Source organism: Python bivittatus, unplaced genomic scaffold (genome assembly GCF_059951505.1).
Source record: "Python bivittatus isolate LINGU-HERP-01145 unplaced genomic scaffold, Pbiv_v1 ctg000320_np1212, whole genome shotgun sequence".
NCBI lineage: Eukaryota > Metazoa > Chordata > Lepidosauria > Squamata > Pythonidae > Python > Python bivittatus.
The window spans coordinates 5,172,161-5,198,101 of NW_028277052.1; the positions used below are offsets into that span (position 1 = coordinate 5,172,161).

The window sequence follows — 25,941 nt, forward strand, 5'->3', positions numbered from 1 at the left end:
GTATCTCTAGTGAAATAATCCCTTCTGTTTTTTCTTGCTTAGTTGGAAATCAGTCTCTCTCTCAGGAGTTGAGCTCATCTAAGGGGAGACTTTGCAGAGAGAGAACAGATATCTTCTCCCAGTCTGTTTCTCTGATCTTCCTTACCTCCATTTCTTTCTAACGAGCCTTCCATTCTCGGCAGGTGTTGAGTCCAACCTACAAGCAACGGAACGAAGATTTCAGGAAACTTTTCAAACAGCTTCCGGACACAGAGCGCCTCATAGTTGGTAAGACTTTCCAAACCTGTGACAGCAAAGGTTTTCCAGGATCACAAAAACCAGCCCCATCTGATTAGGTTGGAAAAAGAATTGTTCTTTGCCCAGAAAGAAAGCTCCTATAACTCTACCTGTCTCGCATAGGTGTATAAAAGGTATCAATCAGTTTGGTTGGGTTTCTGGATTCAGTCCATCAAATAATGGAGAGTTTGAATCCATCTCTTTTGAAAACAAAGCTTCTGTTGTATTCCCTCAACCCTCCTGATTCTGAGTAGCTCCTTTTGTACAGAATTTTACTTGTTCTCTCCCTATATAAATGATGAGAAGGGCCATTATTGATCATTTTAATTAGCAAAAAAAGGTTGAAAAGCTTTTTTTAAACCTGCCTTCTCTCTCTCTCTCTCTCTCTCTCTCTCTCTCTCCTTCCTTCCTTCCTTCCTTCCTTCCTTCCTTCCTTCCTTCCTTCCTTCCTTCCTTTCTTTGCGGCAAACATACCTAATAATAAAAGCTTTTTAAAACATTGCTTTGTTTGAAAATCTGAGGTTTTGCTGCCTTACACATTTTACAAAAAAAGAGGCTGAAATAATATAACAATCCAGTTGCCTCTACAATTATGTGAGTAATATTTATTTGTTTGTTTGTTTATTTGATTTGTATAGCTGCCCGTCTTAAACAGTGACTCTGGGCGGCGAACGATCATAAAACCAGTTAAAACACAATACAAAAAGAAATTAAATACAAATAGCAGCCAAGAGATATTATAATCCGTCAGTTATGTTAGTATGAAAATATGTTAGTATTTTCAAGCTGTAAAACATTCCAGAAAAAATATTTTTGATATTTAAGGAAAATTTGGCCTCTGAACTGTTAAAATCAGAGATGTGAGTGACTTGTACTGTAATGATTGTTACTCTTATCACCTAATCAGCTCAAAGTCTGATACCACATTATATGTTCTGTGTCTTTTTAAAGACATGGTTTACTGGACTCCACATCCAAGGAGGAACTTTACTTCCAACAGCAAGGAAAAGAAAGTTATATGTAAACCAACTTGATGTCAGTCAAGGATAACTAGTTAACAGACTGTAGTAAAATATGCCGTATCCCCTTTCCAAGCAAACAAAAGTAATGTTTCTTTTTATCTATGACTACTTTAAGGGCTAAACCTAATGAAACTCCATTTAATCCGTTAACAATTAACAGCAAACATTTGATTCTTTAGGGCATCTTTACTGCTCTCTTCTGCAGTACCTTGGCTGCCAAAATCTACACCATGACTGGAAGTCAGCGAAAAATGAGTTTTCTGCATTTCTTTGCTGACCTCTAATGCCATCTGGATTTCTGCAGCCAGTTCTGGTCACCCTTCTCTCTCCAATGGCGGTAACAATATAGATTAGGCCTCCCCTCCCACACCTCTTGTTTTTAGAAGTTATGGATGCACAAGTGTGAAAAACATGGAGTTTGGCTTTTAGCTTGAATTAAGATAGTTTAAAAACATCAAATAAAGCTGATCCCAGGAGCAGGTCAGGTTTTGTTCCATCCCGTCTGTTCATCCACCTACTTCAGGAACTAGCTTGGAACAACATTTCTCCTGGAAGAGGAAACAGCAAAGATCTGTGGATGGTAGAGGCATATCCTACTTTAGGGTCTTCTTACTTAATAACAATATATTAATAACAATATATTGTTATTTAAGAGGAAAGTTATATGGGTTGATAGATTATATATAAGATAGAGTGATAAAGTGTTGCTTATACTATCAGCGCATTAACGTTTATTAATCAGATTCTCCAAGAAGAAAAAAACAGCAAGGTAAACAGTGTGGAGTAGGAAGTTTTGAGCAATGTCATTCTGGGTACCAGTGTGTTTGCCTTAGCTAAAATAACGTTTTCTCTAATAGGAGTCTCAGTCTGTTATTTCAGTCAATAAGTTCACATTGGAACTATTATTAATTTAATTAAATTATTAATTGATTAGGATAAAATGTATTAGTTGGTTAGGATATAGGCATCGTTGGCTTTGCATTAACGTATCAAGTAAACACTCCATCACCCTCTTCTTTAATTTGTCCTCTGTAAGAAAATTCAGATAAAGGCATTTGCTCCTGCGTATCAAAAATCCAAACAGAGGCGGCAGTGAACAGAAATGGTAAAACATCTGAAATTCCAGTTACGTGAGAGTTACATATGTAGGCCCCTGCCCTAAATATCGTATTTGAAGAAGAGCTTTCTTTCCTTCAGTACAAAAGTGAATAAAATATGGTTAATTACGCAAAGAAGATAATAGCTGGATTGGTTGTAATCTGAGCCAAAAATGTATGCCGACCTCCAGGCGATGCACTTCGGAGAAACTCAAGTCAGAGTCTTTCCTCATCGTGCCTTTTGGAAGGCGACAAAGAAGGTTATTTGAAACTAATCAAGGGAAACATTACTTACTGGGATTTCACAAAATGTGGAATTTGGGATAACCAGGTTTTCCTTGTTTAGGCATGAACTAAGGAAGAAATGAAGGATAACATTATAGACATATTCAGTTTTGGTTACTGTGAATGTCCAGAAATCATTTTACAGAAGGAGCTCATATCCACCAAAGCAAGAGGCCATCACGTAGTTATCTGTCTTACAAAACCCCACACTTTGGTTTTTTCATAGTTAATACATGTTCAATTACCTCTCCAATAATTGGCAAGTCAGACCATCATGCAGCAAAAGTTTGGGTCCTGAGGTGAATGAACGGATTTTTTAATCCCCTTGCATTGGTTTACGTCTGCTTCATTTTCATTTATTTTCTACGTTATTCTGTACGTTGAAGTCATCCGAATACTATGTATATGGTTTTCTCCAAGGTATAAGAACAAAAGCAAAAACTAATAGAAGTAGCCACACTTGTGGAAAATAAGGTTTTATTTGCTGGTAGCTATCAGGGTTGTGTTTATTTTTTTTTTAGATCTTTTTATCCCACCTTTTAAAATTATTTTTATAAATAACTCAAGGTGGCAAAGGTACTTAATACGCCTTCCTCTTCCTATTTTCTCCATAACAACAACTCTGTGAGGTGGGTTGTGCTGAGAGAGAGGGACTGGCCCAAAGTCACCCAGCCGGCTTTCATGCCTAAGGTGGGAACTCACTGTCTCCCGGTTTCTAGCCTGGTGCCTTCACCACTAGACCAAACCGGCTCTAAATATTTTATATTTGTTATCTCAATATTATTCTTACATGCCCAGGAATGAAAATAGAAAGCAGCTTTTTTATTTTATGTTTTTTTACTTTGGCCTGCATAATCTGGGTGCTTTCTTTTTTGCAAGTCATATTATTCTATTAACATCGAACAGTTGGGAAAACTGTAAATGTATAAATTCCTCTCCGTGGGTATCCTACCACTGAATGTACTTAATATGATAGGAGGCATGAAGACACAGCTCAGCGAGAGAAAACGTTTACTTGCTGCTCTTGTGTTACCTTTGCTGAAAGAATTCGGATTAAATATATCTTTTAAGCGTGGAGAGAGTGAGTAAGTTTGTGGAATCTTCAGGGCAGACTTTGAACATACCTTGACAAAGCACAAACTCTGTCGTATGAATGATTCATTTCCTTTGTAAGCTAAAAGGAGCTCATAAAAAGATTTAAAATGCCGGACGAGTTGGGAGCGCTGGTTGGAATCAGTCATGGTCACGAAAAGATCGGTTGTACCACTAGCAGAGACATCTGTGAGCACCCATCTATTTTTATTTTTTATTTATTTGGTCTTCCTTTAGCCAGTTTTTTTTTCCCCAAAAAATAGCTACCTTCTAGTTGACCTTGTTATTCTTGTTACTATAGAAAAATACACCGGAAAAATTCATTCCACCCTATCCTCATGGTTTGACAGCCCGTTCATAACATATTTGCAAGACTAATTGGCAGTGAAAAAGAACATCACTGATGCTTATATGATATTATTTTTACTGGTCTAATGTATAGTCCGTCCATTATCTTTATAACTGGCCCCTGTCTGAAAGATGCTTAAATAATTTCTGCTGCCAAAATATCATAACTGCTTTTCTTCTCCATTTATTTATCTCCCCTGCCCCACCCAAATTTGTTTTTCTGCTGTCATTATTTAGACTGCAAGCAACCCAACAGGGCTGTGTTTACTTTCTACCATGTACAACAGCAGCACCTGGGTTATTTTTAGTTTCTTTATAAATATTTATCATTTTTGCTGCAAACTGTCACTCCCTCTGGCTTTCCTACAGATTACTCTTGTGCACTTCAAAGAGATATTCTCTTGCAAGGTCGACTCTACCTCTCTGAAAATTGGATATGTTTCTACAGCAACATCTTCCGCTGGGAAACATTGGTGAGTTTTCTTTCCCACCCCACCCCACTGACTTTCTCTGGCATGGATCATCCTGAAACGTTGCATTTACCCTCCTGGTTTCCCATTATTGATCTGACCCGTTATTTGTTGGTACAGTTGACCGTCCGTTTGAAGGACATCTGCACCATGACCAAGGAAAAAACTGCACGGCTCATTCCTAATGCTATCCAAGTTTGCACAGACACTGAAAAGGTACGTTCTACTATCTTCCTATTGGACAGTGGCAAGAGCAGAAGACTTCTCTGCAGGACAGGTCTGGGAGTTGAGAGAGGAGGGAATCTGTGAGAGGACTGATGCTGCATTAAATTCTTATAGTCAAGTGGCTCAAAAATCAGTTTGTCAAGAAGCATGCGGGGTTTTTGAAGAGCTGAAAATGGCTTAAAATTCCTGTGGTAGGACTTTCTTTTGCCTCATGGCTACCACCAGTTTAACAAGTTTTTCCAAAGTTTAGGGACAGTGCAAAACCTTGCAAAACTTGTTTACTGGTGGCAAAATCAGGGCACTTTCTGTGCGAGGCCAGCAGAACACGTCTCTACCCTGAAGAGTTCTGCTTATCTCCTTCCCACAGAGCCTTTATATCACCTAGATCCTAATTCCTCTTTGAGAGAAAGGACCAGGCTGCGATTGTGGGTTGCCTTATTTCTGAGCAGACTGTGTGGGAAGGTGCTGTACATTTGTCTGTCTTCCAAGGCTTATACACCCTCACTTGATCCCATCTTTTTTTGGAAATTTAGATTGTTGAGTTTGTCTCTTTGGTTGGGAAATCTCCTTAAAGTGCTCCATAATACACTAATTGGACTGAATCCATGAATAATAATGACCTGGAGAAGGTTAATAGAATCTGGGCATCAGTTGTACTCTGTGCAAGCATGACATGATTGTTGGCTGAGTGCTGGAAAAATGTTTAGCTTTGAACCACTTTGGAGCAAACTTTCTGTTCTGCAGACCACCCAGCTGCTAGGAAATGAATTAAAGGAGATAATGTAATAAAGCGGCCCAGTGTAAATTATTTACTGTTTTGCTACGGCAGAGCGTCTCAACTTCCATATTGTGTACACTGGTTCTCTTTCTCTTTGCTAATGTAGTTGAATGCAATCTTGATCCCTGCTCTCACCCCCAAATCTCTGCTTTTCACAGCACTTTTTCACTTCCTTTGGTGCCCGGGATAGGACGTATATGATGATGTTCCGCCTCTGGCAGAATGCTCTCCTTGATAAGGTACGAAGTATGAAGGCTTATTGTGGGAGGTGGGATAGGATAGGGATGAATTAAAAGCAGTGCCAAAAATAAACAAACTTGAGTTCCCCATATGGTAGAGGAACAGAGTATGTTCTCAGAGCAACCCAAACATTTATATAACATTGTTTACACGTTTTAAGTCAGGACAGGAAACACACTGAGCCTGGGACGTCAGTGTGCCCACTAAAACTTTGCTGTGTGTGTCCAACTCCCTTCCCCACCTGACTTTACTTTTTCTTCTCTTAGATTTTCCTTAAATTTAAGAATAAAATTATGCCAGGAAGCAGTATGCTGCAGATACCTCTTGGCACCTTAGAACCACAGCATTTTGGGGCTATGAAAATGGTGGGGTAAAGCAGCTTCGTGCTTTCTGTGGAAATAGGCTTACCCACTGAACCAAAAATAGGGGAGAGGGGGAAAGTCCCTAGAATTGTAGCAGCTATCTTGGAAGGCCAAGAAGGTGGTAGAGAACAAGTTGACCTTCTGACAAATATCTCTGATTGGCCTCTTGATCCATGGCCGTCATATTAAGAGAGTGCCTCTAGCATCTTCTCAAAATTCCAGATGCTTGTTGTCTGCCCTTGTCTGTGGGTTATATAGACTCCTAGTGATTCTTCTTGGCTTTTCCTCTGGCTGAAGGTTAGCAATCAGACTTGATCCTTCAGTATTATCCCCATGGGCCATTTGATACAAGGAAACAAGCTTGTTGCCCAATTCCAACAGTGGCTAGAAAAATTCCAGCATAAAGCGTGCAGGATTCAGATTGAAGTGAGCAAATCTGCGGGGTGTAGAGCAAGGTTCCTCATCCCAGTCCTCTGTTCTCACCTCTCTTCTTGCTGCTTTGAGGTGATCTGATAACTCATATAATTGCTGCTGTGTTCATCCAAATAGCTGCTTGATTTGGCTTCCAAGAACGTATTTTCTCTTTCCTTCCCTACCCTTTTCAGGCTAGTGATGTGCTTAACCTTTTTCACATACTAATTTTTGAGAAGTGTAACCCTTTGCAATAATGGAAGCCTTGTATTCAGTCTAATGCCTCCAGGGATGAATCAGCGAACACACACACAAACACAGCTGCAGGATTCGAATTACTTTTTCCCTGGATAACTATCATATGCATTTAAAAACAAAAGAAGGAGGGGGGAAGAGCTTAAACTGTAGCTCCATTGTTCAGAGCTTCCTGTAAGATGGTGTGCTGAGGCTTCCAAAGTCACATTGCCATGCTGTGAACATTTTTTTTTCTTTGCAAGTACGCCCGTCCACATCTCCTGACTTCCATTTGGGCAGCCATGTTCTTCAAGCTGTTATGAGTTAAGCAAGATGAGTGCTTGGAGCCATAAGTAGGGGTTGGTTTGGCTGCTTAATTGCTTTCCATGGGAGATACTAATTCATTGCCTTGCTCCCCTCCAGCCTTTGTGTCCAAAGGAGCTTTGGCATTTCGTACATCAATGTTACGGTAATGAGCTAGGGCTGACAAGTGATGATGAAGACTACGTCCCTCCTGATGAAGATTTCAACACAATGGGGTAAGCCCACTTGCCTAAAGCAAAGTATGGAAACAAGATTGAAACATGTCAATAATGAATGCTCACAAACCAGGAATACCCTCAATACTCTAGTGGACCAGGAATGATGGATTTGGACAGTGAGATTGGCCAAACCAGCATTTCTGGCTGTTAGAATGTGACACAACATCATATTTCTTCAATGGATACATATGTATAAATATGTGTGTGTGTGTGTGTCTGTTCATACATAAAGGGCATTCTTAGGTCACAAACCAACAATATTTAAAATAATATTGCCTCCTGGAAAATACAATCAGCTTCCTCTCTGAGATCTTCATGGAGGAAAGGAGGTCTGCTGCTGCCAGATGTTTCCTGCGCCAAATAATCTAGAGAAGAGTGAGTGAGAAAGAATGGGAAGTGTTGCTGTTGGCAATCTGATTAAAAAGATATTTGTGGTTTATACAGCCAAGGAATAACCATGGATTATTTGATCAAGTGCTTTCCCAAAGACCCAAAATGACTACTTGGCCCAATTTTGCTCACTCTGTGGGCAAAATTGCTAAATTTCCATGAACGTACGCTAATGACCATTTAAGCAGAGATTCTACCAAATAAAATGCACAGAGAATTGGCATCTCCTCCAGTTTGAAATGTTAGGAGCCTGGCTGTGTTTTGAAAGATTCAAAAACCTTTGAGAGCTTCAGAAGACCCTAGGGGGGCATCATTGTCTCCCCTCCTCTAAGACTGATACTTTGCTGTGCGGGAGATGTGGGAGCCAAAGTGTAAATGTTCTAGAATGGAAGTTGGCTAGAAAATAGGTGTGTCAAAGTAAAAGAAAAGAAGAAGACAACAATTGAAGCTTCCCTGGACTCTCCTTATGGCGATCTCAGCTACACTGTAAAGTGAACCTTTTTATTCCATAACTCTTATTCTTCAGTGCTTAATAGGAAGACTAATTATGGGATTGATCCTGGATTTAGTTTGTTCTTTTAGTTACTGTGAGGAGATCCCCGTGGAAGAAAACGAAGTGAACGACAGCTCCTCCAAAAGTAGCATGGAGGTCAAAGCTGAAGTGAGCCCTCAGCTTCCCAAAAAGTCTGTCACCAATAGCAGCATGTTGACCCCTACAGCAAACAATGAAGCTCCAATCCCGGTAGGTATTTCTTCCTTCTATTTTTTAATCTCTATTTTACACCTGGAAGAGAAGTGCCCACTATTTGACTTCATTTGTGGAGTCTGCCCAATATGGTTTTTAATTTGGGGTTTTAGTTTCTAGATGCTTATATCAAAGGGAGCTGGGCCACAGTTTTAGTACTGGAGAAGGAAATTCTTCTCTTTTTCTCCCTCTCCCTTCTCCCCATTCTATCAGTTCTCACTCACTCTGATGAAAGAGTTGGCTGTCCACATTTATTTCAGAGGAGAAGAAATTCTCTCCTGTTTCACGATGGCCAAGGAGTGTATTATGGGTGTCTTGTCTCTAACAGTGCAATCCCTTCTCCACTGACATCTTATACTTCCATTCAGCCAAGGGAAGACATCAGAAGGAAACACATTCCCAAATTTCTTTTTAATTGTGATGCTTCTGTCACCCCTAAGGAGAAATCCTGCTCTTGAAACATGGTTGAAGAATTTCTCCTTTTGCTTGAACATTCAGAGGAATTGTCCAGCCATTTTCCCTACCTTTGAGTTAGGTTGGAAGTGATAGAAGAATTGTATCAAGCTCAGGGTTTAAGTATCTGAGTTGGTGGAATACCTTACAGGTATGTGAGAGGTTGTTAAGCTTGGCTTTTTTGTAAGCAGATTGAAATGTATACTTATTTTCAAAAACTCACTTGATTTTCTGTCTGGATAGACAAGACAAAGATACATTCTGTGTGTGTATTAAAATCATTGTATGTTGTTGTCTATGTGCAGTTTTGTTTTAAGAATTAAGAAGGTGTTTCAGTGATCCAATATATTTTAAATGTCATAAGATAATTGAGCCAATGGGCAAAATGCTGCTTCTGGCATCACTTCAAAAATTCTCTGCAAAGATCACTTTGGTTCTCTATCTAGAGCAGTGTTGTCCAAACATGGCCACTTTAAGATGAGTGGACTTCAACTCCCAGAATTCCCCAGCCAGCCATGAAGTATTCAGGAGTTGAAGTCCACTCATCTTAAAGTGGCCAAGTTTGGACAACACTGATCTAGAGGGACACCTCTCTTCCCTGGCAGGATAAGGAGGTAATAAAAAAGAGGGTGTTGGAAGGAGAGAGTTCAAGGAAAAGAGATGCTAGAGTCGACATCACTGCAAGCCATCATCAATAGCCATCCCCACTTTGCATTCTTATTTCTTCTACCAAGTTTAGACTTGAACAGATTTCCTCCTAAGGAAAAAGAAAAAGGCTGCCCCTTGCTCATAATTTCAGAGATTTCTACCTTTGTCTTAATCACATAAAAAATAAGAAGCCCTTCCTTTGATATTGCGCTCATGAGCGATCTCTTCACTCAACTCCTCTAACTTACAGATAGTCAGCAGGTGGCAGCTCCAGCTTTCCTAAGGCAACAATGATTGATGATCTTCTTTATGTCCTTCTAGTATGAAGGGGTAGTTCCTGAAGAAGAGGAGGTTCTGGAGACACCGGCTGAAAAGGAGATGACAATTGCAAGCCTCATTGGAGATAAGATTGATATAATTGCCCCTGTGAATTCTCCTTCTCTGGATTTCAATGACAATGAGGACATTCCAACTGAACTCAGTGATTCCTCTGAGACTCATGATGAAGGTGCTTGGCTGGCATCCACAGGTGTCATGGTGGGGTTAGGGTTTATTGTCCTTCCGTGTCTTACCCCTGTTTGATATCATAATAGCTGACCTGGGCTTCTAAGTTAATGAGTTCTGTATCACTTGATATTCAGCACATCTGTATTCTTCTCATCTTAATTTTTCTGAGAAAAATACAGTCCTTTTGTATTACTATTTCTCTGTTGGATTACTTAGAGAATCTATATTTTTAGGGTAATGGTTACAGGCTCCGTGAATATCCTTGTGGCAAATTCCATAGGATTTCGTAAGAATTATGCTAGAGAAAAGTTTGATATTAGTGAAGAAGTCAAATGAGATTTTTGACTTGTGAGGAAGCCCTTCAAATGATAGTGACCTTAAGGGTGCATTTTAGGTGGGACAAGTTGTCTTGAAGACGTCTGAAGTTTTTGCATTTACAGTTCACTTTGTGAATTGATTTTGCAGTCATGTATGTGTAGAAAACTGATATCAGCCCAGATTAACTAAATAGTTATTTTAGGGATGACTTTATGAACAGGGCTGGATTTAGCTGTTTGGACCAAGGCCTGTTTCCACTACTGGAAGCATCAGTGTTATGTTTTGATATGGAGTTAAAATTCTGTGCTTATTGCTTTGTCAAGATAGGTCTCCTGGGAATCTGACATGTTAGCTTTCCACTTTTTTCTTCAGGGGAGGTCCAGGCCTTTTATGAAGATCTGAATGGACGACAATACATGAATGAAGTCTTCAACTTTAGTGTGGATAAGCTCTATGATTTGCTGTTCACAAACTCTCAGTTCCTAAGGGATTTCATGGAGCAACGACGCTTTTCTGGTAAGCTTGGCACTCACCAGCACATATACTGTAAGTAGCCTTGTGTTTCAGCTGGCTTTATCTCACCCAGAGCTCATGCCGGATTTCAAAGCCATTTTAGATACAAAAATGGTACAGTAGGTTTTCAGGGTTATCTACAAAGCTGCTGTTGTTCTGTGAATGGACCAGGAATCTCCAACGGCTAAATCCTTTGAACCTCCAGAGTACAGCAATTCCAAAAGTTTGAGTTCCAAAATTTAGATCGGAAAGAGGAAAAATTAATTAATCCTCCTAAATTCATTTTTTATAATTTTAAACTTCTGGCCCAAGCAACTATGAGGTCCCATTTCTTACTGATCTTTCTATATTGCCTAGTTCTCTTCTGACAATATCAGAAGATTAAGTTGTAGAAAATAGCCTTGCAGGTGAAAAAGAATAAATATATTCCCTGTTTACGTAATTAGTATTGTACTGTTTATTCAAGAAGCTCAGGTTATTGTAAAAGGGATTACTAGATGGACTTCAGAGATGGAATCAGCTTTCAGATTATTCCTGGTGCCCACAATGGGTGGATTTCCCAGAGAAATGCAATCCTCTGAGAAACGTTAGCAAGTTGCTTAAAAACCCAAGTTCTCTTGGGTTCTGTAAGTCCCTGTACACATGTCACTAGTCTTATCAAAATCATTTCTTTAAACAACCCACGGTCTTTTAAAACCCCAACAGGACTTCTTTAGTTTTGATTCAAGCAAATTAAAGTTCTGCAAAACACACTTAAGGGCCATCTTGCCATTTTAGTGGCTTTCTTTTATGATACCTCAGAACTTTCCAAATTTCCTTTTAGTGTTGCTTTGGATGAAATTGAGCTAATAAAGGTGCAAGGTAACGGGAGAAAGAATCCGGCATTTGGAGGAATGAAGCATAGGTTGTAGGTTTTCTTTAAGATGTTTTTCAGGTTCCTGAGGATAACACCAAACTTGAGAGGAATTTTTGACTCTTGCATCCTCTTAACGGGATGCAGTCCTGCAATCTCTGGATCTGAAAGAACTCAGAAGAAAGTCAGTCTTTATAGGAACAATTGTCTATTGCTCAGCATCAGTTTTATTTTTTTAAAAAGAGAGACCAATAGTGGTCCTTTGAATAAAACGGAACTGAGCCTGAACAAGTTAAGGACTCATGCTAAACAGTAGCTGTTCTGTGTCTGTTGTGTTGGATCTGCCAGCTAAAGGAAGGTGAGGTCAGTAGATATTTGATCTTTGACTTTGGTCATGGGAGAACATTTTTTCCTTCCCTTGGGAATTGAAACATTATCTCCTCCCTTCTATGACGCAACATTTCTTCCCAATTCATCTTTCATTTCCCTTTCTCCCTAGATGTTGTTTTTCATCCATGGAAGAAGGAAGAAACTGGCAATCAAAGCAGAGTTATTCTGTACACCATCACTCTCACTAATCCCCTGGCTCCAAAAACTGCCACTGTTACTGAAACTCAGGTAAGAGGCTCAATTTTAGTCTTTGAAGTATGCATGTTGAGGTTCTTCTTGAGGTAGGGACACTTGGGTTATACGATGGTGATCGTGTCTTCCTCAGTAGACCAAACTCTGGCCATTTATGGTACTGCTTTTCTCCTCTCCCCAGACAATGTACAAAGCAAGCCAAGAAAGTGAGTGCTATGTTATAGATGCTGAGGTGCTAACTCATGATGTTCCCTACCATGATTATTTCTACACAATTAATCGTTACACATTGACGCGTGTTGCCAGGAACAAATGTCGACTCAGGTGGGTATCCCTTGACAGAAGGCCTGTGACATTAACATGTGCTCTTTACGTTTAATGGCTTCTGTCTGAAATACTTTGGTTGGTGTATGTTTCTGTGCCTGGAACAATACATTTCTGAAAGTAATACTTGGCAGATCCTGTGCGGGTCAGGGGTTTTTCCATCCCTATAATTCAGCAATTAATTTTTCAAAGAAGAAGAAACTACTTTGAATAGAGGTTTAGGTCAGGGACAACAAACTTGGTGTGAAAATTTGCAAGGAAACAGATGTGAGCCAACTAAACATGGGATACTTGATGAACTCTTCAATGATCATATAAGGTCTCTGGGGATGGCGGCTTGTCTTTTACTGGCATCTGGACAGCCAATTGCTAGGGATGCTGCAGTGCGGATCCTATAATGAGCCTAGATGGTCTTTGAGGTTCCTGTCATCTCTGTAATTCTTCATTTCAGGGTTTCTACAGAGCTACGTTATAGAAAACAGCCATGGGGACTGGTGAAATCTTTCATTGAGAAGAACTTTTGGAGTGGCCTAGATGATTATTTTCGCCATTTAGGTGAGAGGCTGCAGAACCCAACTAAAGGAATTACTTGACTGCCTCTTTGTTTGTGGGGCATAGAGCTGGATTTGATGGAATCAGCCATAAAACTCTAGATAGATAAATCTCTAGAGGCCTTTTAAAAGATCTAGGTTGATAAAGAAGAGCTCATTTTAAGATTTTAGCGCTGCATTCTAATACAGCAGTAATTTTTTAAAGGTATGTATATAGACCTGTAACAAGGAATCGTTCCAGGCCCTTGTGAGGATGAATAGCTTCTGGTCTCTTGCAATACTAATGCTGGTCCTGGCCTAGCAAATAGATCAGTAGTTTGTGATCCAGCCTGCAGGTTCCTGTTCAACCTGGGTTTTGTCTCCTATGGAGTACTGGATTACACTGCTGAGATTTGTTAGCAAATTGCCTAACAAATGTCTTGATTTTGTCTAATTTAGGTAGAAAACAAAGAACCTGTAAGCCTTCATATGTGCTCCTCACATCTTACTCCATCCTCCCAAATCATCAAAACTTTAGGTTCCCTGCTCCAGTTGACTTCACCCATCAGCGGGATGCCTCCACCAGACCCTGACTGCTGATGTTTTTTAGAATATGTTGTCTCGCCTGCAAAATGATTGCATCCTTTCTGACCTAGAATGGAGGTTGAAAAGAGATAACTGCCTTTTGACCAAGCTGAATTATGCTGCTTCTTCCCTTGTTTTCTTGTTTCCACCGGTCTTCTCCCTGGCAGAGAGTGAATTGACCAAAACTGAGAGTTCATATCTAGCAGAGCTTCACAGACAGTCACCCAAAGAGAAGGCGAACAAACAATCCTCAGTGCGACGGAGAAAACGACCCCATACGCACTTGAGGGGACCTCATCTGGAGGAAGTACTGAGCCCTGTTACCACTCCCACAGATGAGGAGGTTGTAGGTCGAATCAAGCGTGTGGCAGGTAGGGTGTGACAACTTGCAAAAGATTAAGTGTTGCAGGGTTGATGGGACAGGAAGAAATCCAGCTCTGTGGTCTCATCAAGGGTGTGGAACGAGCATCTTCAGTGGAAACCATTATATTTCTTGGAGGATTATATATCTAAAGCAGGGTTGGGAAGCCTCCAGCTCAATGGCCAAGTCTGATCCCTCCCTTAGCTGGTATGGGAGCAATCAACTGATTTCCTACTCTAATAACAGACTTCTAGACATCACACCTTGCTTAGTTTCTGGTGGATGCTTTGGCAGTTGAAGACCTTTTGTCTTTGTTCTCTGGCCTGGTTCTAGGATACCTTTGTGACAGGCATCTCCCCGCCCACCCAAATGGTTACATGAGGGTGCCAGCAGCTGAGATCTTCAGCATGCTTGAAAGAGCAGCCTTAAGTTGCTCCTTGCAGAACTAGCTTTGAGAGGGTATGAGGGGGAAAGCATTCCTTTGGAAGGTGTCCCTCCAGTCAACCACACCTGTTCCTTTTCAGGTTCCACTCAAACACGGCACATCCCCGAAGAAAGTCCCAGCAGCTTCCACTTGCAGAGTGTCTCCAAGTTACTGCTTGTTATTAGTTGTGTGTAAGTAACTCCTTGGCCTGGCTTGGTTTTCTTCTTCCTCTTCTGCTATGGATTTTGGGTGTTTTTCTTTCCTGGTCTTTCTCTGCTTCATTTCACAAGTCATTGCCTCAGAGAGGGAAGTCTTATCACAATCCTTGGAGATGGTATTTGCAAATTGATTCCTGCTCCCAGTTGACAATATTTCTCTCCTCCAAAATTATATTCGTTACTTTTGTCCATTTTTTGGTAATGTCCGAGTTCATATCCCAAATCCCAGGTTTGTCTGCATTTGGGGAATGTGCTGATTGGTTTCCTTGGATTCATAGGGAAGATTGGTCCTTTCATCCTGTTGCCATCCAGCTCGCCAAATCCAGGGCCGCCATTTCTCAGACCCTTGGAGAGCGCCTGGTTGAAAAGGCTGAGAGAAAGCCTAACAGATGTTAATTCAGCTAGAGAAATGTTTGAGAACATGAAGCCAGGGAGAATGGGGAAGGTGGGGCAACGGTTGAAAAAGCTGTGAAACGAATTCCCTGCTAATAATAAATTAAGGGGGAAAAAGCGTGTTTGAAAAAGTGAGAAGCAGCATTCGAACCACCGGGTTCGTGCATAGTTTTATGATTTCTGTGATTGAGGGGTGCACATCCTCTTCCATCCCTATACTAAATAGATGCACCACAATATATTTTGTAATTCTCTCAGATTTTAAAATTGTAATAGTTTATGATTTGGCCACCCCGGGCCATTTGCTTTTTGATGGAGGCTAGAAACGTTGAAGCATGTTTTAAAAACATTGCTGGCAATAATTAAAAATCCATTGTATTTTTAATTTAATGTGTGTTAGTTAAAGGTAATAATGTATGTTGGTTAATTTAATGTATGTTGGTTGAAAAAAGAGCAGACTCTAATCCCAAATTCTACTCATTCAGGAAGGCTTCGATTTTAATTTTGGGGGTGAATTTGAACCAGAGTAAGAAAGAATAAGAGAATGAAGGATACTTTGCTCCTTTTTCAGCAGAACTGTTTTTGGTTTTGTTTTGTTCTGATGATTTGAGTGCAGCTAATGAGGATGAAAATTTAATAATTTGTCAGGTATCCTTTGTAGTTATTTCCACCCCTTCACCTCACAAACAAGCTTTTGCATCCAAGCCAAAACTGATCAACTCCCTTTGGCACAATTTGATTTCTTTTCAAGCTAGGTTCAAACAGCGCCACCTGCTGGTACGGAAAGTCTCCACAAAGCATCATCAGAAAAAGTTATCTTCTTCTGCGCTAACAGCTCTCCGACAGAAACTTGGCTTATCCTTTTACTTTTCGCACCACTTCTTAATTGTTTTACTATGTAGTTATTTTTACTGTATCTGGATTGCTTTCCTGTTTAGGCTTTTTCTGTTGGGAGTTGGTTGGTTTGGGTTTGGGTTTGGGCTGGGATTAGGGAAGAGCATATGGAAATATAGATAGTCTGCTTAGGTTGGAAGCTACAATGGCGTGTCTGAGTGGGAATTCTGACAACCTTTCGGTAGAAGTTAGGAACAAGCTAAGGATTAGCACCTCGTCCCTTCCCATGTCAGAGCCACTGGGGGCCTTCCCACAGTTTTTCAAGGTTCCCCGTGGCCATGGATCCTTATAGCTTGCATTTTCCTTGAGTCTAGTCAACCTGATTTTCTAATATTTGTCATACTGATGGGTCTAACTCCAACCTGCCATTGGTGCTTTCTCCCTCTGTCACTTTGTGATCTCCCTGATCTGTGTGTGTCCTTCAGAAGAACTCTCCCTGTGATGTTCTTCTCTTTCAGCTCTGGTGCGCTCCTAACCTTCGCTTCCCCCATCTTTTCTCTTTCCTGCTCCCGTTAGGATTTGTTTCAGGTATTGCCTTCTTCCCCTTGTATCACTGTCCTTCTCTTCTGCTTCTGCTTCTCTTTCTCACTGTCCTCTCTTTGCATCTCAGTTGGCAAGCTGGTTCTTTCACTCTTCCTGCCTGATCTTGACTTAGATTTGCTGGTTCTCCATTCTTGGGCTGCAGCTTTTATTGTTTATTTTTGCCTTACTTTTTTTTTTTAATTATCTCTTTTGTTCTTTTCTGTTCTTCAAACTGAACACAAATGAAGATAGATCTGGGGCTGCTTCTTGCTATCATTTCCCCCCCCTCCTGCTTTCCTTTATATTTTAGAAAGCACACCCTATTGCCGGAATCAAAATATCTCTGAGTGATGTACAACAAGAAATATGAACCAGACAAAAAAGACCTCCACACACATACAGACACACAATAAAACCCCATCATAAACAAAGGATAAAACCCAAGATAAGTGTCCACCATCAGCTGGGTCTAAATGCTCCTGATGTTTTTTTTTTTCCCCTGGATATTAACAAGGTGGGGTCACCCATATTTTGAGGGAAAGAGTATTCCACAGAGTGAGAAGTGTCATGGAGAAGGCCCACGTTCCTTGCAAGGAGTGGGGAGTTTCCTGATGAGTGGTTTTGGCTCTGACAAAGCTTTACCTCAGAAATGAAAGTGGAGGATAGATTCTTCTCCAACCTTCATGCTTTACTTTTTCTCTAACTGTTCCTGCTTTTGAGCAGTTTCAAAAAAGAGCAGAGTGCCTCCCTTATTAACCTCTTAAGGGCCAGATTTAGCCCACATTCAGCCTACAGCAGCCTTTCTCAACTAGAATCCTGCAAGAGATGGTGACTGAAAAAGAATAAACTTTTTTTTAACTTTCTACATCATGCAATGCTAGCACTACAGTGGTGGGAGTTGATGACAATTATTATTGGATTATTATATCAACAACTTACTGATCACATGAATCAGCCATAGCCATAGATATAATAATTTTTAGGCAAGGGTTCCATGAGAGCTGAAAATTATTTCAAAGATTCTTCTAGAGCAGTGTTTTTCAAACTTGGCAACTGGGGAATTCTGGAAGTTGAAGTCCACACATCTTAAAGTTGCCAAGTTTGAAAAACATTGTTCTAGAGAAAAAATGTAGGGAAAGGCTGGCCTAGAGGTTGGCCATTATAGCACATTCCAGAAGGCCTACAAATGTTGCTTTGCTGTAGCTTTGCCAGTGCTGTGGAACAACCTTCCCCCCAAAATTTGATCATCCCCTACCTTGTGAGGCTTCAGGAAATCATTAAAAACAGAACTGTTGAAGAAGCCCTTTCAGTTAAAAATGCCACTGTCTGCATTTATTGCTTCTTGATTAGTTATTTTATGATTTGATCCATGCTTCAGGTATTGTGTTTTGTGATGAAAAATTGCTTATGCTGTGGACATTTTATTGTTGAGATGGTAACCCCCTCAGAGTCTCTTGATTGCGGCAGGTAAAAAAAAAATAACTGTGGAGCAGGGAGCAAGGATTGCTGCTAAGATTGCTTGTCTATAATCCTCTTTTTCTTCCTCCTCTTCCCCAGTTTGGTGCTTTTGGTCATCCTTAATATGTTGCTGTTCTACAAGCTCTGGATGTTGGAATACACCACTCAGACCCTGACGGCGTGGCAGGGTTTACGTTTACAGGAAAGGTAACAGATGCAGACATAAGATTCGACCCCTATGGTGACCTAGCCCAAGACTCCCTTAACTACATTCTCTGTACATGGGGACTCACAATTACTATGATTAAACCCATTGACCCACCACTGTTCCCTCAAGGAGCTCACGTTGGCATGCATGATACTCTGCCCTGTTATCCCAGGGTAATTTTGGCTGCAAGAAAGGGTCCCCAAAACACCCAGCTGGCTTCCTGTGGTTACATTTCTATCTTTGCTTCTTGGTCTCAACAGGTTACCCCAATCCCAGACTGAGTGGGCCCAGTTATTAGAGTCCCAGCAGAAATATCATGACACGGAGCTCCAGAAGTGGCGAGAGATCATCAAATCATCAGTGGTTCTCCTAGATCAGGTGAGAGCTACATCCAACCCAGGGGAGAAACCGTGGGGTTGTGGACAGATTATGGGCAAGTCAGATGAAATAACAAGCCACTTCAGCACATGTATTGATTTCTTCCATTTGTGTCCAGTCTTTCCTCTAAGTTGCTCAAGACCGCATCCATGGGGTTACCCTTTCTTTTATTCGCACAATAATAATTAAGTAGGTTGGGTTGAGAAATAAGTAGGCCAAAGTCACTAGTAAACTCTATGGACAAGGGGGGATTAAATCTCTCCAGTCAATACTTTGATCACCTCACCACATATTCTAGTGTCCTTATGGAATGGAAATTCAAAAAAAAAATTCTGTTTCCTAATTCCACCCCTGGCTCTATTTTACTCCTGCCTCCATACATAGTGGAGGCATCTGATGACACGGAAATCATGTGGGTTATGCCATAAATCTACTAGATTTGTTAAGTTGCCACATGACTCTTCCATGGTGGTTTTATTTGCATGCTGGTTTTTGAGCATTGCTCTCTCATAACCTCCCAGACAACCTTGCTATTTCCAAACTTGTGTGTTTGCTACAGATGAAGGAATCCCTCATTAACCTTCAGAAAGGCATTGGCTCTCGTGAATATCGGCCCGAGTCGGAGGAGAAACGAAAACGGTTCTATTAGCAGGCGGGAACACATGCGGCCAGAGGATGCGTGCAATATATGTACATAGAGAATGAATATATATATATATATATATATATATATATATATATATATATAAAAAAATAAAATCTCCAGATTTTTAAAGAAGAAAGAAAAAGCTTGTGTACTGAGAAGAAAGCATGGTGCCGACTGAACTCCAGCACTGGACGAAACGGAGCGTCACTGAGGAAGGGCCAGGATGTGACGGAATTGGGTTTTCCCAGCACTGAGGCATTGTGGGAAAGCACTGTCTGGCCCTCCTGGATTCATGCATCTTTCTTGGCATTTTCCTGGCTGTTTGTTTGTTTGTTTGTCTGCCTCTCTTTGGCGGGGTGAGGGTGGGGAGTGAACCCAAAGGGAAGAGGTAGGAAGCCACGAACCCCTCACTTTGACCTGATCCTTAACCAGTCTTGGCACAAAATGCCCATTTGTTCTGGCGCTGAGGAGGAGGTGGTGTTATTTTCTCTGCAAAAATGTGGTTGGCGAGGTTCCACGGGAGAGTCTCCAGGCTGACTGCCAACCAGGGCATTGTTGCTTGTGTTCACAGGGTTCTTTTGCAGGATTTCTCTTTCGTTGGCGAGTGGGCTCGGCACGTGCTTTTCCCCACCCACTCTGCAACCTTCAGCTGAGAGTAGCAGCATTGTTGTGTGACGGGATGATTTTGTTTGGGGAGATAGACAGGAAACAGTGGTGTGCATGGAACGGCCTTGTGTGCAGCTCGCTCAGGTGCTAACTCCCTTCGTGAAGGGGGAGTTATGCAAATGTTTTGTTCCCCTCCTTGTTTCAGCTTGAAGGCGTCTCCTCTGGCTGTCGGATACCTTCTGATCCTTTTACCCTTGCATCTTCAAGTAGTTAGTAGAGGGAGCTGTTGCTCTGCTTAAAGGGCTATCTGTACTCGCAGAGATACCATGGAGATCCAGATCAACGGAGCTTGAGGTGTTCTCATTTATAAATGTCCAAGTGTTCCTACACCAAAAAGTGGGGGGGGGGGGGGACAGATTGATCTTTAACCCAGGCATATGTCTCAGCTCAACAAAGGGTTTAAAATGTCTGCTTTTGAGTCTCTGCTCCAGAATGTGAGATTTCTGAATTTAGGCATGCATTTTGTACCCATGTAAAGATGCAGAGTTGAGGAAGAAGCATAAAGAGAAATATTTTTGCTTTTACTCATGGGAGAGGGCCTAATGCAGATGCGTCTGCCAGCTTCGGCAATGGCAAGCCACTGTGCGTTCACAGTGTAAAACTTGTAAAAGTTCGAGAGAGGCTTGTTAGGGTTCATTCAGCAGTTGTCTGATGCTTAAGAACATTTGTTGGTGAGCTGTGAACAAGAGTATACAAAAGTGGCTTATTTTTAGGACGGGGGGTGGGTGGGGGACTTTTCATTGAAAAAAATACACACAGCTTGACCAAATGGCAAACATTGATGCTCTATTGAGCAAAATTAAGACTGTGTGTGGATGGCAGGTCAATTTTGTGGTGCAGAAGACAAAAGTTCTTAGAAAGCCAGAGCTGAGCAGTGGTTTTTCTCTGCCTCCCGGGGTATGTGTGTGCCAGAGGAAAAACTAGAGATTCCCAGGAGAGAAATAAAAGGGATTTTCATCTTTCGGGCTTCATTTTGATCGTGCCTATGAGTCTCAGTGTTTAACTCACCTGCACCAAATACCATCCTGCTGGGCAACTATGATCAGTAGTTTATAGGTAGATAATTGAGCCAGAGAGAGAGAGAGAGAGAGAGATCATACTTGGCATGAATTATTTATCTGAATTGGGCCTGGCCTCTTCCCTCTGCACACAGTTGAAAGATAAAAAGGAGCAAACATTGTCCCAGGAGTTGGGAGTTACAGTCTTCTCCTTGATTGACTAGTAGAGGAGCCACAAGAGAGTCCAAAGAGCAGATAGACAGCAGGTCAGCCCAAGGGAGCAGCCATTTCCAAATCCCTCTTCTTGGAGCCAAGGAGTTGAACTACATGAATGCAGGGTCCTAGCTATTTGGTTTTACGAGAGAGCAAACGCTCAACAGGTTGGAAGGGAGTGAAATTAAGTGAGTTGTTTTTTCACATGCTCCACTGGAGAAGCAGGAAAGGTTTTTCTCCCTGTGTTTTGCTTCGCTTTGCTAGCTGGCTGGGCTGACTGGCGAGAGACAGCAACCGGAGACGAATGTTTCCGCCGTCAAGGTTCTTTCGGTGGCCAGAATGGCCGGTGGCTATCTGTGGGAGAAGAATGGCTACCAGCCATTCTGGCCACCAAATACTGTATTTGGTGCAGCTGGGAATACTGTGGACAGTAAATTTGGGGGACTTACTGTGTGGGGGATTTCTTGGGTAATTTATTGCATAAATATATATTCTTGCATAATTCTGCTGATTGGCAATCTTTAGGGGTCTCTTTGCTGCTTGTTCAGGCTCTGCGGAAATGCTTCGTAGCTTTGGGGTGAGGTGGGATATAATGTCCCTCTCTGACAGAAGGGCCTCCTGTTGAGGCCCCGAAACCCTTCTCGGTGAGCACAGTCAGATTTTATTCCAATAAGGGCTTTCATTCAAAATGGTAGAAGTCTCTGATGGGTCTTCTACTCAGAGGAAAGGGAAGAGGGAATGTGATGTTTTGCTTCCAGAAGACTTAACAAGGGTGTTGTGAGTTACTATTATTTAAACAATTTTTTTTTCTTTGAAAGTGGGGGGGGGCACAATGGTTTGCAGGACAGACTGAAGAAAATTGTTTAGTGTAGTATTTTTTTCTCTTTGTTTGATTTTTAAGAGAACTTTTGATTCAAGATGTGGTCTTTTCATAACTGAGCATTAACACCCCAACGAAATGTATTGCCCCCTTATTTTGCAAGAAAGTCTCAAAACTCTCTTTTGTGGGGTGGGGCAGCATTGTTTTTAATCCCTCAGGTTTTTGCCCATAAGCCGAAACTCTGTTTGCTTCTCTTGGAATAGAGTTAGGGGTACAGGAGACGCTTCACTGTGTTAAATACACCTATCAGAAGGTGGATTTTGTGTAGTTTCTATGCAGGTCTAAAATGGAGGTCATTATCCAGGAGACCTATACATGTGTGAAAAGGGCCTGGTTATGCCTCTCAATCTGTAAAGAGCAAACTTGTTTGCATGGAGAGAAGAGACTCTGCATGCCTTTTTCTCCCCTGTGGTTGAAGCGAATTAGGCTGCTGTTGTAACTGGGCAAGGAAGAACTTTGGAGCGTCATTCAGAAATCTCTATTTTGGGGAAACGTGTTTGAGAAGTGAATGCCTCTGCATTCTTGAATTCACTGTAGCCCACCTTGTTTGTTCATTTGCTTGAGCCTAAGCGGTACATTCCACAAACAAGGAATATTTTATTCATTTTAACTGAGTTTAAACATGATTTATAATTCTCTGTCTCTCCCCCGCTACACCCTCGCTGTCTTGTCACTTGTGCCTAATCTGGTTACAGACATGGCAGACTCAACTGCCTTGGCTTCCCTTCAGTCTTACTGTATGTAATCCATCCATCTTGTTGTTGGTGAGAGTTGTAGTGAGCAAACTGAACCCCTTGTTCTTTTCTCTATGCATTCCACACTGATAAACTGTCCTGCTACAGAAGGGCTTCTTCAAGGGACACTTGGTATCTATAAGCAGTTTCTGTATTCTCCCCCCTCCACCTCCAGCTCTGATTTCAAGGTGGTGAAGTCTAGTGGTTTCATTTTAACATAACTTGCCATTTCCTTTGAGTCCCAGAGCAATCCATTCATAAAGTCCATGGTTGGCTTCTCAGTTTTGTAGCAGGGAGCATCAGAGGCACTAGGGACTCCTTCTGCTGAGGGAAGTGTTAGATTGGGACCCCCAGGCTTCAGAAGGTCTCGGATGATACCTTTTTGTTCCATAATGATCAATGTTGTGGTGTAGCTCTTTGTTTCCCTCGTGCTCTGCTATCTGGCTCATGCTGACTGGAAGCACAGATGAATATTCTTGTGCCATTCATCCCTAGATGTGTAAATCAGCCAAATGAGAGGGTTAACTGTCACAGCTGCAACCACACTGTGCTATTGAGAACACTTTCTCCCTTCCCCTTTCTGGAAAATAGCAACATTGGACAGCTGTTGGCTCCTTTGGGATTTTTGTGACCTGACCTAATGCTAAGCTTTTGATCTTCTGGGTAGTGGTGCATTCTGAAGTGATTATACTGACATGATGAAGAGGAAGGCAAGTTCTCCCTTTATCGCCCGCGATCTGCTGCTCTTTCTGACCATGGCTGTTGTGAAGGTGGTGGTGGTTCTCAATGTTTACATTACCTCATTTTACTTTGGTCAGTTGAGTTCTTGTAAGGTATGAAGGACAAGCTTCCCACCTTCAGTTTTCCATTTATGTTTGGGTGATGGTGGGATAGCATTGCAAAAGACTATGGGATGCTCTGGGGACTTTTCTCCATGGGTCAAACCCTCCTAGCAATCCTGAGCTCCTGTTGGTAGATTTGGGGGAGCTATTCAGTTTCCAGCAACCCAGCTCCAAAGCAGGAACTAGTAGCCATTTCAAGATTGTTCCCTACATGATAATGATGGTAGGAGTGAATCCATCTCTCTTCTGCCCTCCTCTTCCTCACTCTCTAATATTAAGCATGACACTTTGGATGAAATCTCCACAACTCATAGTAGTCTTAAGTTGCCACTTTTCTCCAGCTACTTTTTGACCTCCTAAAGAGAGGAAGATTTTCCAAAGGGGAAATATAAAGGGGAATGGACAAAATGCCAAGTAATATTTCCTTTCCCACCTTCCCCAAATTCCTTACAGATGGAAGGATCTGGGACAATTATAACATAACTCTGGAGCTGGGCCACATGCTAAAGATCCCCTGATTGTGTGTACGCGTGTGTGAGGTTGTGTGCGCAAGTGTGCGTGTGCATAGGAGCTGTCTGTGCGAGTCTGTATCTATACTAAACTTTGCGCTGTGCGCGAGGTCTAATATAAGTTGATTACAAAAATAAAAATGAAAAAAACAAACAAAAATCATCAACCACCACAAGCTTGACTGATAGAAGCTAGGAGTTACAAAGGCTACAAAGCCAAAATCTTAATGTAAAGTAGCTAGAAAAAGAAATGGAATAAAAAGTATGAATAAAATATAATGAACAGAAGACAGTAAGTGGCATTGCTTTTTATTATTATTGTTGTTATTGTTACTATCATTATTTCATTATTTTATTGTTGCCTCTTTCTATATTCTCTATGCCTTGTTTTTAGGACAGACATGCTGCATTTTCCCTTGGAGGCAAAGTCATTTTACAAAGTGTCCTCTGTGCTTACACCCAGGCAAGGATGATCTGAACTCCATATGAACTGCTAGATTGGGAGACAGACACGAAAAAACTTCTCTTAAATTAAGAAAGTAAAAATAGGAAGGGTTTTATCTGTGGAAAAGCTTGCTGAGTTTCAGAACTCTTGTCTCTCTGAGGATAGTACCAATGGTTGCTATTGCAGGTAAAAAAAAAAAGGCTCTAGAACAAGAGCAGACTAGATGAGGAAATGGAGCTTCACTAACATTAACATGTAAGTCTTTTGAAGAAGTTATGAAAAGAGCCTTGAAGGAATAGTGAGGAACCTCTGACCTTGGCCAGGTGAGGTTTGGTTCCCACCAGCTCCATGTGGCATGGCTAATAGATGGCAATCAAGTTGTGGGTCCATGTCTGGGGGACCACAGATTTACCCATCCCAACATTACCATGAAAGAAAGTCCCCTCTACCCTGCAGTAGATGGTGGGGAATCCTTAAATCTGGAACAAAGACTGGAGTCTATGTTTTTGCTAGATACTCTGGTGCATCGTACTCCTAAGATTTCAATAACTCTAGCTCAGTGTTGTCCAAACTTGGCCACTTTAAGATGAGTGGACTTCAACTCCTGAAGACTTCATGGCTGGCTCGGGAATTCTGGGAGTTGAAGTCCACTCATCTTAAAGTGGCCAAGTTTGGACAACACTGTTCTAGCTAATGCAGCAGATTAAAACAAACCACAATGTTAAATGTCAACTCTATGTTTTTAGTCTCTTGGCATTAGTTGGCTGCCTTCTGTTTCTAATCCACCTTCCACATTGGGAAGGGAATGGCTCCATTGCAGATTTCCTCCAAGGTTTATCGGGATAATATATATGAAATGCGTGGAACGCTTAGGAAAAAGTGAATGATTAACATGGTGGAATAGGCTCCAAAGGAAAGGTGGGTGGTTTGCTGTGCGCTTTGCATGACTACACAATAATCCAAAACCTGCCCCCCCCAAATGTCATCGTTGTGGCTTATACAGAGAAGTTACAACAAGGAGAGATAACGTACTGTGTGCAAGGAGGAGATAACCTTTGGTTTCCTGGATAATAGTTTGCAATGATCTGGGTGTTGCACATCTAAGCAAAACCATCATGATCAAAAGCTTTCCTCTACCTGCCAAAAATTTTGAATTTTAGTCCTCAGACTGAATCCTAAAACTCACTAACAATCACGAAGTGTTCAAGCCCACGTAGAAAATAAGGTTGGATTCACCCTGTTCTTTATGGCTACTTCAACTGCAGCCACATCTGTTGGGGAGAGACTTTTCATTCTGTATGGGGAGTGTGGCGTGTGCTGAC

The 25,941-nt window shown here is 41.4% G+C and overlaps 1 protein-coding gene across 15 annotated transcripts in view; it reads left to right on the forward strand.

Moving 5' to 3' along the window:
- GRAMD1B (GRAM domain containing 1B) overlaps positions 1 to 24,464 on the forward strand; it is a 146,483-nt gene extending 122,019 nt beyond the window's left edge. For 14 of the 15 annotated variants that reach the window (XM_088139008.1, XM_088139004.1, XM_088139006.1 and 11 more), the window contains 16 exons: positions 183 to 267; positions 4,490 to 4,593; positions 4,711 to 4,806; positions 5,752 to 5,832; positions 7,264 to 7,379; positions 8,355 to 8,514; positions 9,940 to 10,147; positions 10,816 to 10,959; positions 12,309 to 12,427; positions 12,573 to 12,715; positions 13,167 to 13,270; positions 13,998 to 14,201; positions 14,716 to 14,806; positions 18,200 to 18,307; positions 18,569 to 18,686; positions 19,246 to 24,464. In XM_088139008.1, coding sequence (XP_087995134.1) covers positions 183 to 267; positions 4,490 to 4,593; positions 4,711 to 4,806; positions 5,752 to 5,832; positions 7,264 to 7,379; positions 8,355 to 8,514; positions 9,940 to 10,147; positions 10,816 to 10,959; positions 12,309 to 12,427; positions 12,573 to 12,715; positions 13,167 to 13,270; positions 13,998 to 14,201; positions 14,716 to 14,806; positions 18,200 to 18,307; positions 18,569 to 18,686; positions 19,246 to 19,335 — 1,971 coding nt within the window. In that variant the 3' untranslated portion in view covers positions 19,336 to 24,464. The remainder of the gene's footprint in view (positions 1 to 182; positions 268 to 4,489; positions 4,594 to 4,710; positions 4,807 to 5,751; positions 5,833 to 7,263; positions 7,380 to 8,354; positions 8,515 to 9,939; positions 10,148 to 10,815; positions 10,960 to 12,308; positions 12,428 to 12,572; positions 12,716 to 13,166; positions 13,271 to 13,997; positions 14,202 to 14,715; positions 14,807 to 18,199; positions 18,308 to 18,568; positions 18,687 to 19,245) is intronic. The other variant, XM_088139007.1, reaches the window with a different exon arrangement.
- Positions 24,465 to 25,941: the final 1,477 nt, after the last annotated feature.